The sequence below is a fragment of the Pelobates fuscus genome, chromosome 4 (assembly GCF_036172605.1).
Source record: "Pelobates fuscus isolate aPelFus1 chromosome 4, aPelFus1.pri, whole genome shotgun sequence".
Lineage (NCBI taxonomy): Eukaryota > Metazoa > Chordata > Amphibia > Anura > Pelobatidae > Pelobates > Pelobates fuscus.
Window position 1 is genome coordinate 362580793 of NC_086320.1, and position 21698 is coordinate 362602490.

The window sequence follows — 21698 nt, forward strand, 5'->3', positions numbered from 1 at the left end:
CTTTCCTGGTAAGTTTTATCCTGCAATCCATGAACCAGTTTAGTAGCCCTTCTCTGAACTCTCTTTAAGGTATCAATATCCTTCTGAAGTTATGGTCTCCAGTACTGCATACAATACTCCAAGTGAGGTCTCACCAGTGTTCTGTACAATGGCATGAGCACTTCCCTCTTTCTACTGCTAATACCTCTCCCTATACAACCAAGCATTCTGCTAGCATTTCCTGCTGCTCTGTTACATTGTCTGCCTACCTTTAAGTCATCAGAAATAATCACCCCTAAATCTCTTTCCTCAGATGTTTAGGTTAGGACTCTATCAAATATTCTGTACTCTGCCCTTGGGTTTTTACGTCCAAGATGCATTATCTTGCACTTATCCACATCAAATGTCAGTTGCCACAACTCTGACCATTTTTCTAGTTTACCTAAATCATTAGCACTTTGGCTTATCCCTCCTGGAACATCAAGCCTGTTACATATCTTAGTATCATCAGCAAAAAGACATACGTTACCATCAAGACCTTCTAAATATTGATTGTAAGGTATACCTTTTTTGTTAAATCTATACTTTTCATTTTTCTTACAGCTGCAAGGACGTATTGGTAACTATTAAAAGGGAAGTTTAGGCTTTATTATACAAATACTGCATATACAGTGCCTTGCATCCCCTTTGGCATTTGCTTATTTAAACATTTATCATTCTTTGTAGATATTTTTAGAAAATGAACATAATGTATACAGGTTTTTGGATGATAAACATATTAAAGGAAGAGTCCTCAAAAACATATTTGAATTTAACATGTGTCCTCTTGTTATATTAACATTTATGTTAAAATTATTTAATAAAGTTATACGATTTAGAACATTGTGTACAGTATTATAAAGGAAACATGTGGTGCATAGTTCTCAAGCATTATAAAAAGGTATTGTGTACAGGTAGTTTTTCCTTGACATTGTCTGCATTCCATTTCATACCAGGTTCTTCACTGGGCGCAGGGTCTGACAGCCAACCGAGCAAGTTGCACATGGCCTGAGCTCTTCAGATTCAGCCTGGAATATTGCTAGTATCCTGATAAACTTGTTCTAACTCAGCCTGAAAACCTACTACTTTACTTGAGAATCTACTGATAAATTATACTTTACCAAATCAGTTTTAAAAAAAAGATTTTGTGATAACCTACTTATTTAATGGGTACTTTCAACACTGTGATGTCACAAAAATACACACATTTTCCTTTTAATTGTAATATTTTATTTACACACCACTTGAACTATATATAAAAAAAAGTCCATAAAGTGCCAGAAAAAATATATACATTTCTACTAAAAAAAAATGTATATACAACACAAAAATGTCACTGATATCAATTTATTATAGATTCACCAAAACCTGATCCGACAATAACTAGTTGGGGCAATCAATTTAGTACATTCAGCCACATCTGCAATTGAACTCATTGGGCTTCACCAGCAAAATTGTTAAAGGAGACCTGCAGGGTTGAGAGCATTTAATGTCATAGAAACCAGAGTAAGTGGTTTCCTGGTTACAACCCCCCTGGCTGTCAGACAATAGGTCTTGTTACTTCCTGGTTTGGTTAGCTCAGTGGAGCCAAACTCAAGAGGCAGCAATTGCTCAGAGCACCTGCCTTGCACAGACTTTTATGTTCTCCATTCAGTTCAAGTTATATTATACAGGCACAAAATGTCACCAATATAAAAATATTACAACTTCATATCTTTCTGATGCAAAGCATTTGATGGTAGCTTTGTAAGCACCAGTTTCTACACCTCTAACATATAAAGCTCTGAATACAAATAAAGATGTTGATAAAAAAAATATATATGAGAATATGTAATAATTTATTCAGTTTTATCATACAAACTGTAGTTGTTATATACAAATATAAAACAGGTAACAAAAATGTTCTAAAGTAACAACAGAGAGAATCGGTCCTTGTCCTTAGGCTGGGGTTTTGCCCATTTCTTCTTGATATACTGAATTTCCACTTTCCCAGAGGTTCTTGCCAGTGCTAGACCCATCAGACCATTATTCTTTTCTGGTTCACCAAAAATGGCCATGCTTAGAACTCTGCAGGATTGGGAAGGAAAACAAAAAAAAATGACATTATGAGATATACTTTTCCACAATCTAAATACACACTTATTTTGTGCAATGTTTAAAGGAACACTCTTATGCTACAAAAAAAAATATTTTTTATTTATAACAGCACACTTGTTTTTAAGTAAAGATTACTGCCCACCCCCCTGAAAACAAAAACAAAAAAAAAACAACTATCCAGCACCAAAGCAGTCTGTTGTCTGCAGCCCGATGCAAGCACGGTGAGCATTGCAGACCCATGGTGCATGCTTGCAATAGCAACAATTCAACAATCTGGTGCTTCTCATAGAAAAAGACTGAATCCAGTGCTTCTCAAAGAGAAGTATGAGCTGTATTCGGCATGGCCATGCTGTGTGTGACGATGCAGGATGGGAAGGCCCTCCAAAATTGAACGTCTTGAATTTTTACCGTTAACTCAAACATTGAAAATCACCAACAATTTGTGAAAACCGGTTTCTATTTCCCATGAGATGCGGTTTGTTCTACTGTTTGCTTTCTAAAAGCTGACTGTGAGGTGCAAAGGACAAAGCTTATAACAATGGGTTGACAGGAAGCTATCATGCAAGTCAATTTTATACAATAAACCTATAAAACCAATGGATTAATGGATTGTACTGATATTCTTTTCACAGATGTGGGAGACTGCCATTTTCAAGACACATTCACAGCTGTCAAATTGAGTGTCTCTTCATTCCATTCCAGAGAGAAGTACAGAAAACGTTTTTCCTCTCTGTAACGCACAGACAGCAAGAAAGAGGCACAAACACACATGTAATGTGTACAGAGGGAAATCATGCTGTCTGGCAGAATTCTATTGGCCCCTGATCAAACTCTACAATTAAAGAGGTTTAGAGGTTACTACCAGGCTGCTCTTAAAGTAGCTGTGACATCAGTTGATCAATTAAGCCGTGTAAAGGTAAAAATGAACACTGGTTTACAAAGCCCCAGTTATAATCATTTTGTCAGTAATCCATTTAAAACACAATTTTTGGTTTGGTGGTTGCCTTTTCATGACATTTACAGGCAACCGATGACACAGGAATATTCAGAAGATAATCATCTCTATACTTACTGATCAGACAACGTGGATTCTTTGGCTATTGGTTGCAAATCATTCTGTAACAAATCCCAAATGTAAATGCAGCCTGTAGCATCCAAAACAAAGAAAACATTTGGTCTTGTCAGTGACCAACGTAGAGCTGTAACTGACTGTCCATTGGTGCTCTCATTCCACTGCATAACTGGAAACTGCACGCTCGTCGTATGTAATCGTATGCACCCGTCTGAACATCCAGCCTTAAAAATGCATAGCCAAAAAAATATCTTCGTTACATTTCTTATATGTGTATAATAGAATGCAGAAAATATACATAACCCAAGCAATAGTTACTGTTCTTTGTTATTTATTATACATAATGTTCCTACACTATACATTTACAGACAGCTAGTTTGACACAAAAGACAAAATCATGAGAAAAAAAAAAATAATATAAAATAAATTAAAATGTATTTTTATATAGCAAGGGGGCACAAAGCACAGATACATAGATATCAATATATTCCAACTTGACAGGTTTCATTATATTGACCTGAGAAGAAGGAAAGGCTGAGCTTAAGACAAAATATAAAAATTAGACTTCATGGTTTAGTTGTAAGTTGAGTTTGTATACACTCAATGCTATTTAACAAAAGCACATGCATCAATAAAGTCATAGAAGTTCTCTATTATACTGTGGAAGAGTCTAATGAAAGTACTTTGCTCATTAAATGATATATTACATAATCAATGAATAATGGGGTGACTGAGCTAATTTTCCTATTGATTAATGGGTTACTAAATTAGTACAGTGCATGTCATTTGGGTCCCTGACAAAAAAAGTTTAAGAACCACTGCTGTAGCATATTATGGCAATTATGGGAGAATGCTTTGTTGATTGCTGTTCTGGTGCTGGTCAAAGGAAAGTGCTTCTAAATATGAACAGTCAAAGGAAAGTGCTTCTAAATATGTGCTGGTCAAAGGAAAGTGCTTCTAAATATGAACGGTCACTTCTCTGGAAAAAACAAGATTACATTATGAGTGGCCATAACTGGGTACTATTTAAAAATGGGAATTCTATGTGATGCAATTCTTTTTTACCTAAACAAGCTTTATGTAGTTTTGATAGAGCTATAGCAAAGTTTGTGTAGAATGCGCCCTTCCTCCTCTCCTGTATAAATGTGTCTAACATTTCCTACTTCTGCAGCACTCGATAAATAAATATGTTATTCATCTGTCTCTTTTAAAGAACTACATAAATAAATACGTGATGGGGGTTTATAGGAACATATAATGAGAATATCCAGAATTGTTCTCTAGTGAGTGGTCCAAACATGCGTCACATTAAATACATGTCACAGGGATCTTACACAGGGTCGTCATAAATCAGTTGGCATGTCTTACCAGAAATGCAGGCACTTCGAATGGCGAGAAATCGATGGTGGTGACCTTTGACAGTCGGATCGTACTGTGAAGGGGTTTATAGTGCTTTGGAGGTTCTATTAATCCATATCGTGTGCCATGAGTTACAAGCCCCTGATGAAATAATATACATTGCTATTAAAGGGAGGAAAAACATTGAAATACTAAAAGGAATTTATCAGCTAAACAGCAATAGAGATCCTCGTACAGCTCCAGAGAATAGCAGACATTTCTGTATACTGGCTTCAAACAAATCTATACTGCCATCTGCATTAGACATGTCAATTAAAACCTAAACTCTAATTTTATTATGGGTACTTACATCCAGTGGATGGCATGTCTATCTTAAATCCAGTACTATGCACTTTTACCTGCCTTCAATGTGTGGAAACATCCCTTAGAGACCTTGGGCTTACTAACATCTTTTTGCCCACACATTTATTTACTGCATGCCATTTAGCCACATTTCACCCTAAAGATTTAAGGACTGTGTCTTTTACTGGAACTATTGTGGAACCAACTTAGAGCTGATGTGTTGCTTCCTGCATAGTTCTTAAACATTTTACATTAGTTTTGTACAGTAGATATTTCTTACAATTGTCTGCATTCCGTTTGAAAGAAGGTTCTTCAGTGGACTATAATTTGCAAGAAAGTTCATCTAGAAACAGCTTCTTATAACAGCTTTGGTGATGTCCAAAGAAAATAGAACAATAAACAAACAAAAAAAGAAAAACGACTCTCATGATGTCCTGACATAAGAGATCCAATTGTAAGTGAAATAGAGTAAAAGATGTAAGTGAGGGGGTGGAGCCTGACTGCCAAGCGTACCAGACGCGTGTTGCTCCCGCGCCTGGCTTCAATACTCGAGGGTGATTCCCGGCCAACTCGCTTCTTTGGCTGCAGTATAGCGATCTTCATGTAAAAGGGACAACGGTGATCCCAGTGATACCACGCTTGAGCTTCTCGGTGCCCGGATTTCTTGAGCCGAGGTGTTGTGGCCAATGCGAGATAGGACAGAGGAGAGGCAACAGCTCTCCAAGTTCTACAGCCGACTATGTGGAATCAGTATTCTGTTATTCCCTTCCACCCCCCTTCCCCCGGACCGGTGGGGGTTATCCCGGTCCCCACTGGGCTGACCTGCAAGGTACTTTCTGTTCAGGATAGCTCACACTGCCTGACTGGACACAACGCTTACTAAGATGGCAGATTGGCCTACCACAGAGGAGCAAGACATGCTGCTGCAATGCAGTGAGCAGCCTGACTCCACTAAGAGTGTCTTGCTGAAGTTAGAGGCGACATTTGCAAACTTTTGGGCCCGACTGGAGCAGCGCATGTTTCCTCCAGGAACGGACCAAAGGGGAGAGATACACGGTTCGAGTGCCCCCACTTCTTGACGATGCAAGTTGCCAAGCTCCGGTTCCTCTCAAAAAGAGACAGCATGTGCTGAAGAAACCTCAAGGTCGGAGCCCGACATCTCACCCACTTAAACGGAGGACCACCAATCGAATCGGGACTCAAACTGTGAGAACCACTGGGTCCGAGGTTTTGAGATAAGGACCACTAATGGGGTTTCGGGCAGGAAGGGAGTCTTGACTCGCTGCCGTAGCGCCGATCTACTCTCTCCGAATATCTGCCAAGCCTGCCACGCATAGGAGTTGGCTGAGAACCAAGCCTTGAATAAGAATGTCATGCTGCCACCCAGCTGAGTTCATGTGACACGTGAAAATGCCTAATGTCTTATTATTTTGTTATGTTTCGACCTGCTACCTGAACCACAAGAGACAGCAGATATAAAAATACCACACTGCTTGTAGTACAATAGATCCAGTTGTATTGCTCAGATATTATGCCTTAACTTTTATGCCTACATGCTGTTACATCGTACATTAACCCAGTGGTAACTATCTATTTGGTACTAACTACATGATGAAGCTTGATGTTATTTTTTTTTAAACTGTATCTATGTTTTAAAACGTGCACCACTCTTTATTTCCTAAAAAAAAAAATGTCCGCAGTTCTGCCTATATGCCTGTAATGAAAATATACCCCAACAGAAGACACAACAGAAGACAACTCAACAGAAGACAACTCAACAGAAGACAACACAGAGGGGAGATACGTCTACCGGACCTTAGAATGGCCGGACTCAACGTATATGAGAGGAGTACAGAGTCAGGAACGATCCGAGGTCAAGGGCACAAAGAGACAGCGTAAACTAGGACTAGCCGGGGTCTGGTACACAGTAAACAGCAAGCCGGCAAACAGAACAGATAAGGATAAAGAGAAAACGTAGTCAAAAACAAAGCCAAGGTCAAGTACGAAGGAACACAACTGAACACAACAAGCGCTAAAGGGAACTGAAACAGAAACCACGATAGGGCAAGGAACTAAGGGAGAAAGGTGAGTATATATCTTAACATCTATTTTGATTGGCCCCTGTCATATCCACGCCCCCAAAAGGTAAGTGTATGGGGAGTGTGGCATGACAGGGACCAATGGGAGGCCTTTGCCAATTTAGGCATCCACTGTCCCTTTAAGAGCGCGCCCGATAGCCGCGGCGCGCTCTTAGAGTCGGGCGGGACACGTGACCGCTTCTCGCGGTCACTGCCCGCCTTCCTGTAACAGCCGTCGGATAAGCCGTGCGCGGCTCGTGCAGCAGCAGGACCGCGCGCGGCTTGAACAGAGGACCCTGGCCGGCCCCTGGAAAGGGTAAGTACCGCTACAATGCCTACACTGTTAAGCTTAATGTTAACACTTGTCTTGCTTTTGCGGCATAGTGAGAATGCCTGTTACTCTCATGCACGTCAAAAATAAAGAATTGAAAAAAAGGAAAAAGATGTAAGTAGGTAAGGATACCCTGATTGGTCGCTGGTGGATGGCCACTGAGTGAGGAATGCTAAGTACTACATCGCAAATTGCCTTTGGTTTGGAAGGGAATGTCAAAACTAGGTGTCAGAATGGAGGGAATGTCTAGACTAAAGATGTATTAAGTATTTGTATCTTTTGCAGCAGAAATATGTTAACTACAGATTTACTTGCTGCATGAGACTAACACGGGTAAATAGTGTTTGCTGATGCATGGAAGAATCTTATGCGATAACACTATACAAAATTTCATAGAGCATAGATATGATTGAGTTTGCATTACTTACAATATCTGTCCCAATGAAGAAATGGTTTGAGTCTTGCGGCATAAATTTAATATTCAGAGTTTGTGGCTGTCCCAGGGACAAAACATCTTTGGGGAAAAAGCTAAGGGAATTTAAATGACAGAACAATCAGTGGAATAATGGTAAACAGTTTAAAAGTTTGAAACAGCTCAAAACTGCTCGAATTTAAAAATAAATAAATAAAAACACAGGATTACTGCACCAAACGAATAGTCAAGAGCTATGCCACTTTCTATCCTAAATCATTATTATCCACAAATAGATTTGACTGATTGGCACTCCAAATTCATAAACCATATTGATAGTTTTTTTCAACAATGATTCGCTAATGTCGTTTGAAAAATTTTAAATTACATGTGATTTGGGGCCCCCGGTACTCCGCAATTACCAAGATCCTACAAGAGCAATTTGACATCCCCAAACTTGACCACAAATTTGAACCTACAAAAAATACATTTTGAACCTTGAAAAAAATGTATTTATGTCACCCAAATCAATAAATGATCTCCTTACGTTATTCTTTTTTGTTTTCAGTTTAAGATCCCAAACCAGATTAGATTGCAATGGGACCTGGAGGAAAAGCTTGCACTCACATCATCTCTCAAAGGGATCACACACTGTTCCAACCATATAGAAAATCACTACAAAATGATATACTGGTAACACCTAGCCCCTTCAAGACTTCATAAAATAAACACAAAATGTTCAGATAGGTGCTGGGGGGTTGTGGAGGCCTTGGTACTCTTTCACATATATGGTGGCACTGTGTAAAATTGCAATACATTTACTGATTAAAAAGATCCGTCAATTATAACATTCTCTCCAGAGGTGTGTTTATTCAAAAATCTCCGTAAGACATCAAGTAAAGTTGATCTAATCATGGTAGGCCACGTCAATCATACCTTGTTATTGGAAGTCTACTACTTTACCATTAAGTAAGCACTCATTTTAGTGCTCGATAACAAAAAGGTATGAACTGGCGTTGCGCAAACCCTCACCTCAAAAAGTGAATTTGCAGTAGAATTTATATATACAGTTTCTCCTGTAGACAATTCTACACGCCCTGTTACATATTGATATACAATATATTTAGACATACAATTGGTTATATTACTCTCTGTATTATATTTTGACAGGAACAAATCCACTATTTTATTATACATTTGGATAGTACCCGTCCCCACCCTTTTTTTTGGTTTCTTTTTTATCATTATTTTTTCCCCTTCTCTTCTTATTTCTACTCGTTTCTATTGTTAAATGTTGATTTCTTTATATACCAAATTGATGTGAAATATGATTTTTTTTAAAATACTGTTCAATAAAATTAGTTTGAAATGGAAATATGATACTAGGTTCGTCAACCAGGCGTGATTTCCCCAGATAGTGTCTGATTCCCAGTCATCCATAAACAGATTATTATAGCTTGTGGCGAACCTAGTACCCATTGCGTTGCCCTGTTTTTGGAGATAAAAATTCTAAAAACCAGAAGAAATTATTGTTTACAATTATCTCTATACCTTCCCTTATAAAATGGATTTGTAGTTCGGGTAAAAAAAAAAAAAGAAAAAAGAATCCATGCATCACAACCACTACAATAATCTATACTGGCAAAGATGCTGAGAGTGTTCGATTAAAGTACTGATTTAAAGGGTTGCTCCACTACCAATTAAGTGATTTGAAGAGGTCATAGTGCCGTGAGTCTCTAAGTACAGAATTTCACTTTAACATCTCTGCAGCCACAGGGGGGGTGGGGGGGGGTTATTGGGACTCAGTCAAATCAGAAAAAGAGGTCCGGGCAGGAGAATAGCAATCCTGTGCAAAATTGGCATCTAACGCTAGCACACACGCAACATGCTGCTGTGAGACAGCAAACAGCAGTAAGCTTCCTCCCCCAGCCTGAATGGAGAATTTAGGAAAAGAGGTAAGTTTAGGCACTTTGTATTTTTTTCCCACGAGTTTGGGAGGGGGGCAGGGAAGATGGGGAATGGTTAAATTATGAAAACAAGTGTTTTATGAAAACGTGTTTTTTTGGATGGAGTAACCCTACGTGTAATATCTATCCTATAGTAACAATGCAATGTTTTGTGGACCCAGGACATACTTGAAAACGAGAGAAATCTCAATGTATCCATCCTGGTAAAATATTTTATAAATAAATAATTATATGTATAATATTCCAGTGATGACAATTGCAGTAAACTGCTTTGTGCCACGGAGTGGTATTTGGCAAAGGGCAATCATACCTACTGGCCTGTGCAAAAGTTGCCATGCAATGCCAATAAATAACAAGAAGTGCGTAGAGACAGTCACGAGAGGTACATCGCCACTTACCTGTCATTAAGAAATATGGAAGAACTGTGAACTAACTTTACTTTGCCTCCTGGGATTAAACCTGATAAAAGTCAACATTAAAACTTGTAAATTAATACACAGATTACTCTACTTAAACATGAAAAATATTAATTTTAAAATATAATAATTAAAAAGAAATCTAACAAATATGGAGTCAAACCTACACACAGCAATACCGGAACAATGCAGAGAGCCTCACTACACAGACCAGACTTTATATTTTTTCTAACAAATGACACAAGCTTTGCTAACAGGTGAAGTTGACGCAGGGGTTTGACATTTTAAGAGGGACAATTGCACAATCGGCAGGCTATATATATATATAAAATGACAAAACTGTAACAAGAGACACAGCTGTGATAACGTGAAGTAGCACACGTAACTCACACTGCTATAGCAACAGTGTACAAAAATTGCCAGTTTTGCAAATCACATTTATTTAAAAAAGAGTTACTCCAACACTGTTTTATGATATCTTTCGTTTATTTTAAAATGCCCTACTGGTCACTTGTAGTTTGTCCAACCCTTTTTTATTATTCAAAACAGTAAAAAAGTAGTAAAAACGTAAAAGATGATAAGAAGATATAACTTACTGAAATTCAAGTGGCGTGCAAAGTTCTTCTATGCCCCGTCCCATATAACTGCACATCACTCCTTCCCTCTCTGTGGTCCAATCAAAAGCATCCAATATAGAAGCATTTGATTAAACCGTTCTCACCAACTGAACGCATATGCTTACTCTGAGCTGGGATGGGGAGGGTACTTTAAAATATATATATATATATATATATCTTTCAATGTAGGGAGGCAACGCACCCTGGAAGAGAGGAGATATCTACACTTCACTAGCAATCTAAGTGTTGCCTGCAAGGGTAGAAGCGGACTACAAGCGAGCACTGACGACAGATGTAACTTGTGCGCTGACATTAGGCAGACCAAGTCATGTGTGCCACGGATATAATAAGCTGCTGGCATAAAAGTGCATATGCTTCTGTATGTTTCGAACAGAAACGCTGCACATACAAATTCCTAACACTATGACCACTACTAAAACCAGAAGTTGCCATGGAGGTTGGAATAATCCTTTAATGCATTCAGTCTTAACACCTTATACAATTTAGCAAAGATGGAAAAATAAAGAATATGATATTTAGAATATACTTTAAAAGCTCAGTCTCAAACTGGCCCAGTATTAATTAAATGTATATATATATATATATATATATAAACACACACAAAATAACCAGATATTACTTCTTAGAAATAAGAAAGTGTTTCCAGCATTCTTCTTCATTATGGATATCAATGGTTTATGAGTAAAACTGGTTTTGTTTTGAGCTTTAAAGATAAGATGAGCCCAAAAAACATTTTAATATTGAATCATAAAAAATAAATAAAAAAGTCATAAATACCGGTAAATACTTGCCTAAATCATTTTGTGAACCTGCCAAGTCATCTTTTCTTAACTCAACCACAACCTGAGAAGGAGACAGAATGAGACATTATGTTATTTATATTTGGATTTTTTTTTTAAATAAGAATATGTAAAAAAATAAATAAAAAAAAAAATAAAAAAATTTGGGCAGACTCACCCACAAAATAAGATGTCCAGTTTCATCTAATGTTGCTATATGGAACGACAAGCCTGATGTGTCTGTAGAGAGAAATAATTTTAACGATATTTAAATAGGTAATTGCAATGTTCCAACTGCATGAATAAGTATATTGTGCTCCTTTTATGCAAAAGACAGACAACTACATTGACAGACTTCTAGACAAATCGAGAGAGTGCAATAGATAATCAGATAGACAGGTGGGAAAGACAAATAGAGCTACTGACAAACAGGTAAACTAATAGAGAGAGAAACGACAACAGACAACTAGGTAAAAAGACAGACCTACAGACAGATGTAGAGAGAGCTCTATTAACCATCCAAAGAAGAGCGATAAAGTTTATGTGAAAGCTATGATGATCAGTCAATACTATTATGCAATGTTTTCCAAGTACCTTCCTGGTAAGTAAATCTTGTTATGCCGTGTTCTTTAAACGTTGTACTGAGAACTGGCTCGATTGCTTTTATCGGGCTTGAGTGGTTTACCTTTGACAGGACTCCATCTGCAATGATTAAAGGCACACATTTTCATATCAATACATCCTGTTAACAACAAGAAATAATTAAATGAAGAGTGGGTTTTTAGATAATTTCTCAGCCTACATGACTGAAAACAAAGGCATAAACATCAAAATAAAATGTCAGTAGCAAATAGGCCTCTGCTTTCCAGCCAAACATATTACCATTTCAACGTCCTTTCAAGTCCTTTACATAACCATCAGATAATATTGGTTCATTGAGTCAGTAAACAATCACACAATTATGAAAAGCTGTAGGGTAGGTCATCAAAATGTCAAATTACCTCCAGGAGTACCTGCCCACTGTCCCAGGTATAGCAGCTGTGACGGGGCTCTGGTGTATTGCACTGTTCTACAGTACAGGGTGCAGTGACTATAGGCACAGCATACTCCTCAGTGGGTAATGTTTCATATAAAGGATTTCCAACATTTAGTTCTGGATCCTACTTATTTTTCTCAGGGTCTAATTTATCTCTATGGGGTACTGGCATTACCGATCAAAGGAGGAAATGAGGGCTATTGATATGCTCACATTCCCATACACAAAATGGTCAGAAGAGTCAGAAAGACGTATCTTTCAAGGTAATAGTTATGGTAGATGTTACATGCAATCCAAGTAGAGCACCAGCTCGGTTTTGGTCACTTGTCTTCCAAAAGTATGTGGCAGTGTGGGCTTAAAATATGTTCTTTCAGCAGCACCTGGGATCGTACAAGCGCACATGGAATTCATATACAGAAATAATAGAATAGATTCCTCATCTGTCAATCAACTAATATGGATTCTTGGTTCACAATTAGCACCTTGGGGGTCCGTATTGCCAACTACTAAACATTCAATATCACACTGGCACAGATGGCTACCAAAACTGATCCCGAATTATTTTCCCTTGTTTGCCTCTTTGGAGATTCTGTATACTACAGGATCTTCCCATTGCCAGATGGTTATCTGTAGGTGTAATTAGTCCCTTTTCCAACACTATGTCAAAGGCACAACCTAGCTGGCTTTAGTAGGGCCAATCGTGTATCGATTCCAAATCCTACAGCACTCACAGTGTTTAGCAACCTGTGTTTGGGGGAGGAAAACTGGTAGCAAGCCACTGTCTGCATGTTATAAGACCATATTGGATTCCCAGACACAGGAGAACCTAGATTTCCTGACCATTATTCATGGCAGCATTTACTCATGGGTTAGCTCTTCCCCTTACAGCAGAAAGGACAGGAAATAGAACTCTGAAACTGGTATAAGTATATCCTCCCCCTTCCCATCAGGCAGTCTTTTTTCCTGTCCTTCACAGCAGTTTGGAAGGAGTCGGCTTATGCAGGCCTAGATTTTTTCTTTTATGCTCACCAGGCAATATTTTTTAGGCCCTGCCGGGGTTCAGCCTCCAAGCCTCTAGGCCCTGAAGACCCAGCAAATTCACTAAGATGAAAGTGGCTGGCCTGGGTACCACCTTTAGTGACCAGGGGTCGGACCCAACCTCTCCCTGAAGGGATGAAAATGGTCCACTGCATGCCAGGGTTCAGCCTCTTATCCCTGAAGACCCAGCTTGGGTACCCCCTTAGGGGAGGTATGTGATATACTGCCTACATGAAGCCAGGCCAGGGTTCAGCATCTTATCCCTGAAGACCCAGCAAACAGCATATCGGTAAGAGTTGCCAGCTTGGGTTCCTACTTCAGCAAACAGGGGTCTGTCCTATCTCTCTCGGAAGTGATGACAGTAGTCCACTGCATACTTGAGGCCCAGTTGAGTCTAAGCCATTATCCATGAAGACCCAGCAAACAGCACATGTGTAAGAGTTGCCAGCCTGGGTACCTCCTTCAACAATCAGGAGTCTAACCTATCTCTCTCCCTGAGGGGATGACAGCGGTACACTGCATACATGAGGCCCAGCCGAGTCTAAGCCTTTATCCCTGAAGACACAGTAAACAGCACTTCCATAGGTGACTAACGGGGTATACCTATTCTATCTATGTATTCCACCTTGTATGGTGATGATGAACGGCATATGGGGTACAGATGGAAGCATATAGTTTAAACAGTTTAGGCAGTCAGTTGTTCAAATCCCAATTTTGCCGCTGAAACACAGGCCTGCAACGGTTCAGGTAAGTGCATTAGAAGTTTAGATTAAAACTAGTATAGGCACCTGGGTCTCTGTTCTTTCAGTCCCTCCCAGCTGCTTTCATTAGGCTTCCTTCTAACAAATAGGTCACATTTAGGAGATTTGTGTGGTGAGCATTTAGGTACGTTTATACAAGGATGTTTGGTGCAAGAGAGTGCTGATAATACAAGGATGCATTGTGCAGAGTAGTGCTGATAATGCAAGGAGGCATTGTGCAAAAAAGAGTGCTGATAATGGATATCATGGCTGTATAAAGTCTGCTGGAATTCCACAGCCTGAACACAGAGAAATATCCAAGGTAAGAGAACTTTCTTGGATGTCTGATTGAAGTACACACATGTATATGACACACACACACGCACACTTGTTTCTATCAAGGTATGTGGCATTGATTGCTGTTATCTGTGCATTATCACAAATAAGCAGGCTTCTGCAGACAGTGGAAGAATATACTGCACAGGAGACCACTGGGCCTCAGTATCTGTACATGAACTGGTGGTGGTACAGCATTGGTATGTTTCCACTATATGCTCTAATGTATGAATTGGTATGAAGTCTCAGTGTGTGTCCAGAATATGCTCTATGTATGAGTTACTATGAGGACACGGCCTCAGTATATATATCCACTAATTGTCTATGTATGAGTTGACCGGGAGACTCAGTGTGTGTTCTTTATATGCTCTGAGTCGCTGTGAAAACACAGCCTCAGTATATGTCCTCTACATGCAAGTTGGGGGGGAGACATTGCTTCAGTGTATCTGTTCACTATATGCTTGATGTATTAGTGGAAACACAATATATGTGAATGATAAAAGACACATCCTCTATGAGTCTAATCTAATACTGGTTCTATGTGTGGGTTGTGAGTCACAACCTCAGTATATGTGAGTGGTATAATATGTGCATGAAGTTTTGTTAAAACACAGCCTCAATTTATCTCACTCATATAATCTTATTCTTAATATGTGTGCAGGCATAGTGTCACTGTATATAGCAGAGGTAGGCTATGTATGATTACTGTTTGAACAGACTCAGTATATGTAACTGATATATATGGGCATAAGGTGCTGTTAGAAACATCCACAATGTATGTGATTCATATAATCTGTATGCAGGTTGGTAGTATTAGATAACCCCAATTTATACACAGCATTCGTAGATTTAATATATACAAATGATCTAAGGTCTGTTTTGCCCTGAAATGTAACACTGCCCAATACTAGCAAATACAAATGCACTGTTGTACTGGGTAAGTAATTATTTAATGACGTAGATAAGGAAACATACTGCTTTTGGCTTTGTATTAGATTCCTTCTCCCACAGGTGTTTCAGGATAAGCAATTAACACATTTTACCACTTCAGATAGATTGCAGGAGTTACTGAACCTGTCTAAGTGCCTCTCCTAGGAGAGAAGTAGACCTGTTTTTCTAAAATGGAGCATGGTAATGTTTAACAGAATCAATGCTTTTTTTTGTGTGCACACCTATGTAATTATACAGGAGACCATTCTACAAAAGTTTTTCTATTGCCAGGTATCCTCTCCTCTCTGATCAAGATAGGGAATGTTTTTTCAATTTGGTGGCAGTGTTTTACCTTCAGATATATGCCGATTACTGATGCACAGCTTAGTAGATCATACTGGTGGCAGGAGCACGAATTGGGCTATTAATCTCATAAGTAGGTGCCCTTACCTGATTCAAAGCTGTTAATATTGTTTTTTTCTTTCACCTGGTCATAACTTTTTATTCTTTAAATATGAGTACATTTCCTTAAAGCATAAAATGTATATTCAGTATTCTCTTTTATCCCTTGGGGACCTGAAAGTTTAGCAATCCCTTTTAGTATATGTCAGGGGTGGCATGCTTTTGGTTCTTAAGGAGTTAATGATCAGAAACCTCTAACAGATTCCCCTGTTGTGAAGGGGAACATTATAATGTCCTTTCTGCAATAAAGGTATTCTTTTAGGCTCATATGCTCCAGGTAATTTTGATACTGTGTATTGCAAGTATTTGAGGTCTTTCCAGTGCCCAGAACATTCTACCAGAATTTCAGGTAAAATTCACCTGCTACCAGAACAATAGAGGACATCCCTGAACAGGTAGTTCCATTATGGACCTCTCTTCTGATATTCATGGGGATTCTTCCAGGTGTCCTTATATCTGGTAACAAACACACGGACACCCGTGAAGAAAAAAAATATATATAATAAAAACTTAGCTGATAGGTACACTGCTTCCCAGGGTTATCTCCCAGCTGATAACCGTATAACAGAACTGTGTAATTGATGGGTTATTTTGGGTATCTGCTAGTATACCTATAAAGAAGGACAAAACATAGTGCAAATATTGCTACAGAACTAATTTAAAACTTTCGATGGTTAATATGCACTCACATATTCCAGGCAAAATAAGCGTGTTATGGGTGCCTCCCCTTGGTGGAAATGGGGGGTTTTTGTTTGATTTTCCCTCTTCCAGTGATAGCCAATATGGGATCCAGGTCAGCCAAAGATTCCAAAGAAACAGCAACCAAAACGGAATACTCCAAAGGCAATTTATTCACTTACAAGGATTTTAAGAGGGTATACAAAAAAATGAAATAAAATAATAAAAACAAATATAGATAAAAGGTATTGGTCCTACGCGTTTCGTCCCTATACAAAACAGGACTTCCTCAGGGACCTTTTTTCAACAGTTATCCAGTAATAGGTACATCAAGTAAAAAGCAGCTGCTTTTTACTTGATGTACCTATTACTGGATAACTGTTGAAAAAAGGTCCCTGAGGAAGTCCTGTTTTGTATAGGGACGAAACGCGTAGGACCAATACCTTTTATCTATATTTGTTTTTATTATTTTATTTCATTTTTTTGTATACCCTCTTAAAATCCTTGTAAGTGAATAAATTGCCTTTGGAGTATTCCGTTTTGGTTGCTGTTTCTTTGGAATCTTTGGCTGACCTGGATCCCATATTGGCTATCACTGGAAGAGGGAAAATCAAACAAAAACCCCCCATTTCCACCAAGGGGAGGCACCCATAACACGCTTATTTTGCCTGGAATATGTGAGTGCATATTAACCATCGAAAGTTTTAAATTAGTTCTGTAGCAATATTTGCACTATGTTTTGTCCTTCTTTATAGGTATACTAGCAGATACCCAAAATAACCCATCAATTACACAGTCCTTATATCTGGAATTGCAACCAACGTGTGGCTTTAAGTGGGCGATAGAACGGTATAAGTTATGGTCACTCCTAAAATTGCATTGATTTAATGCGTGTGGATTATATGCTTGGATTGGTGTTGATATCTTGCAGATATAACAAGCTGCTTATTATCACCATAGGCTCTGCCATAAGTACTTAATCACTATCTGAAGGTAAGTATGCGGTTGTTGTTCTCATAAGGATAACTGAATATCTTCTACTATCCTGCTTATTATGTTTGTTGCCACAATGTATAATGTGCCTCTGGTTACCACCTTCCCATCAGTATCTTGCCTATTACATATCTCTTACTTATGTTGCACAACAGTCTCTAATAAATTTGATTATACTGTTTGGCATAATCTGTACTATTTACAAATGTAGGTACTGACATGGTTGGCCTCCTTATAATTTAATAGTTGCCACAAATTCTACGGTTCATACCGATATTAATTTTTTTCCTCAACTAATCTGTGTATGATTCTTCTTGCCTTTTCCTAATAATGTTATTGGTTTATTCCTCTACTGTGACTGATCATTCCGGTATCAATTCATCCACGGTGTGATGTATTGTTGTGAGTCTTATTTTTTTGCAACATAGGGTCATTGTTGCAGTGTTTTAATAACATACTCTTATTTCTCTACTAGGCTCTGCCTCTTTCTGACAGGCAGATATTGATTTGTTCCTGTAGCTTCAGGTAAGTAGTTCACTAGGCAAGAGGAAGCAGTGTGAATCGTATTTAATAAATGCATCATAGTAGGATATACAGAAAGTAGTAGGATTCTCAGTGTAATTCTCCCCGTGTTTAATAGCATGGTGTGTCCGTTCTCATCCAACATTATCTGCTTGTTCCAGTATGATCTCTGGAAGTTATGCCTTTGTCGAGGTACTGATTTGATGATGTCATCAATTTGGTTTTAAATTTATATCTGAATGACATTATCCTTCTCTAGCTTAGGCTATCATGGCCTCATGACACTATAGTCACCTGAACAACTTTAGCTTAATGAAGCAGTTTTGGGGTATAAAACATGCCCCTGCAGCCTCACTGCCATTTAGGAGTTAAATCCCTTTGTTTATGAACCCTAGTCACACCTCCCTGCATGTGACTTGCACAGCCTTCCATAAACACTTCCTGTAAAGAGAGCATTATTTAGGCTTTCTTTATTGCAAGTTCTGTTTAATTAAGATTTTCTTATCCCCTGCAATGTAATAGCTTGCTAGACCCTGCAAGAGCCTCCTGTATGTGATTAAAGTTCAATTTAGAGATGGAGATACAATTATTTAAGGTAAATTACATCTGTTTGAAAGTGAAACCAGTTTTTTTTTTTCATGCAGGCTCTGTCAATCATAGCCAGGGGAGGTGTGGCTAGGGCTGCATAAACAAAGTGATTTAACTCCTAAATGACAGTGAATTGAGCAGTGAAATTGCAGGGGAATGATCTATACACTAAAACTGCTTTATTTAGCTAAAGTAATTTAGGTAACTATATTGTTCCTTTAATTCCTATCTGACTCTATATCTATTCAGGATATTTCAGATATTGAATGCCAGGAGGTTAATGCCCTTGCAGCCTCTAGGGGAAATGAACTTATCTGAGCAGATTTTATGACAATATCCTATTGATTCTTGTTTGGCTTTGTAAAGTCTTCTAAGATTTATACAGCTCAATAATGTTTTTTTTTTTAGCTATTAGCTGTTTTTGAACTCTGTCCCTCCCTCTATATATACTGCTTGGGTATTCCCCATGAGTAAATGCTGCCATGATTGATCAGGAATAAGGAAAATTGTTTCATGCTTACCGTAATTTTCTTTTCCTGATCATTATTCAGTGCAGCATTATGTTCCCACCCATATATTATAAGAGTTGTGAAGCTTGTTACAAAGACTGCCTGATGGGAAAGAGGAGGATCTATTTATACCAGTTTCCGAGTTCTATTTCCTGTCCTTTCTGCTGTGAGGGGAGGAGCTAACCCATGAGTAAATGCTGCCATGAATAATAATCAGGAAAAGAAAATTATGGTAAGTATGAAACAATTTTCCTTTATGGTCAACAGTGGGAAAATGAGTTAGAATTGACAATACCAGTATCTCCAAATACTTAAATCATAGGGAAGCTAGTAGGAAGATGCTTTTTAGATAGTAATTGGTCCCAACCTGCCTGGTTCACATTTATCCCCAATATAACCAATTTATTTTTGAGGTCCAGATCACAAGAAGGCACCATGTCACACACTTTTTGGGATTGCTCCCAGCTGACAACCTACTGTTTACAAGTCATCTTAGTCATTAAGTCCCTTACAGGTTCTGAGATACCCAGATATCTGACATGCTTGCTCCTAGATATGTTGCCACACTGATTCTTTGGATCAATCCAAAAATGAACGTTACATGTCATTCTGTCAGCTCGCATGAATATTGCTAAACATTGGAAGTCTCCTTCTCCCCCTCCACTTAATCTAGTGTTGTCCAATATTCAAGCAACCAGGAAGGAGATGGTGCATAGAATTCAGGAAACTCTAGTTAGGTTTAGGATTATTTTGAAAATGGTTTGGGACAGACTATACAAGTCGAACCAGCTACCACAATCATAGAGTAATTCCCTAAGGAAAAACAAACTAAGAGGCTGAAATACTTAAGTTTAAATTCTACTCCACTTAGTAGGCTTGTTTAGATACGATGACAGTGATATCTCCTCCTAACTGAGCAGCAACTGAACGTTATGTTAGCAAAGCCTTTATAACTCCCGATTATAGTTTAGTATTGACATTAGTCTATCAGATGACACTATTAATCCATCAAGTTCTATACTCGTTTATAATTATATACTATATATTGTATCCAGTAAACTTCTGTCCATTCCATTGTGTGCCATGTTTACCCAGTGTATATAAACCCTGTATCTGAATTGCTACAAAAAAATAAAAAAAAAATTAAGAAAAGAGAAATTACATTTTGGAATTAGGGTTATATCTAAAAACAACTTGCAAAAGATGCAGTTCTCTTGTCTGCAACCTTTGCAAGTCCTCCACGTCTAACCCCGCCCAACTTTCTGTGGTTGTCCAAGCACAGACTTCCCAATGCAGCTCAATGAGAAGTCTTTGCAAAACATATGCTCTGGGCAATTGCTGCCTCATGAGTTAAGCTCCACTGAGCTAAACAACCAGGAAGCAATGGGACCGGTTGTCTGATTGACAGCCAGGAGGGTGTAAAAGGTTTATTTATAAAAGTGTCAATATCGATTGAAATCTGTACAGTTTGTAAAATGAAAAAAAAAAAAAGACACCTTCTTCAGGCACAAAGCACTTCAGCAAGTTAACGTGCTTTAGGAATCTATTCACCAAGTCCAAAGTGTCAGGGCCAGATGTCGCGCTGGAATACTGGGGGAGTTCAGCTCATAGGGAGTATTTAAGTAAATATTTCCTTTTTTTTTGCAAATGTCTAAATTAATACATCTAGCCTCTGGTGTCAAGGTGGAACAGTTCCACAATTATTATATAAAACCCTAAATCCAACCTCCAAAAGGACATGCTACTGACCAGTAGAAAATGTGGCTGATCTGAAAGGCCAACAGGTATCTGACAAGGTCATCCTCTGATGCATACTGGTGTCTTCTCGTAGATCCCAGACTAGAACAGAGCCATCCTTTGTCCCAGCAAATACAAGGGGTACTTTACCAGGTCCGAAACAGCAGCACTCCACCTACGATACAATGTAAACATTAAGAGAATAATATAAAAGTTATGTTTAGTTAAAAACAGAGACAAACTGTAAGTTCATCTAAGGTGTGTTTTACAAATATTTTTATATTGGTCAACTTTCTGCAAATAATAATGTGATAATATAGCAGATCTTTTTTTTCCCCAGATTTCCTAAGTATATAGAGTCCTTAATCTGTAGAGCGATATCTCAAGCAAAGAGATACAAAAAAAAAAACGAAGTGCTCAAAGTACATCTTTTCTGCACATGGGTGCCTTCAGCATGTTCAAGATAATGCAGCTAGCACAAAGAGCAAATAGTATCAATTTTATTGAAATAAATTAAAGTTCTATGTGCAACACAATAACACATTTGTGAAAAGCATGTAATACAAATCAAAGGTGTCATTTAATGTGATGGCAGGTAGGAACAATTTGGCCCATCTAGT

General features: G+C 38.3%; 1 protein-coding gene across 2 annotated transcripts in view; it reads right to left on the reverse strand.

Moving 5' to 3' along the window:
* Positions 1–1293: 1293 nt before the first annotated feature.
* Positions 1294–21698, reverse strand: part of DYNC2I1 (dynein 2 intermediate chain 1) — a 53340-nt gene continuing 32935 nt past the window's right edge. For both annotated transcript variants that reach the window (XM_063452661.1, XM_063452659.1), the window contains exons 15-23: positions 21091–21253; positions 12104–12211; positions 11688–11749; positions 11522–11573; positions 10075–10135; positions 7726–7825; positions 4556–4687; positions 3188–3411; positions 1294–2085 (exon numbers count right to left, since the gene is read on the reverse strand). In XM_063452661.1, the coding sequence (XP_063308731.1) occupies positions 1923–2085; positions 3188–3411; positions 4556–4687; positions 7726–7825; positions 10075–10135; positions 11522–11573; positions 11688–11749; positions 12104–12211; positions 21091–21253 (1065 nt within the window). In that variant the 3' untranslated portion in view covers positions 1294–1922. The remainder of the gene's footprint in view (positions 2086–3187; positions 3412–4555; positions 4688–7725; positions 7826–10074; positions 10136–11521; positions 11574–11687; positions 11750–12103; positions 12212–21090; positions 21254–21698) is intronic.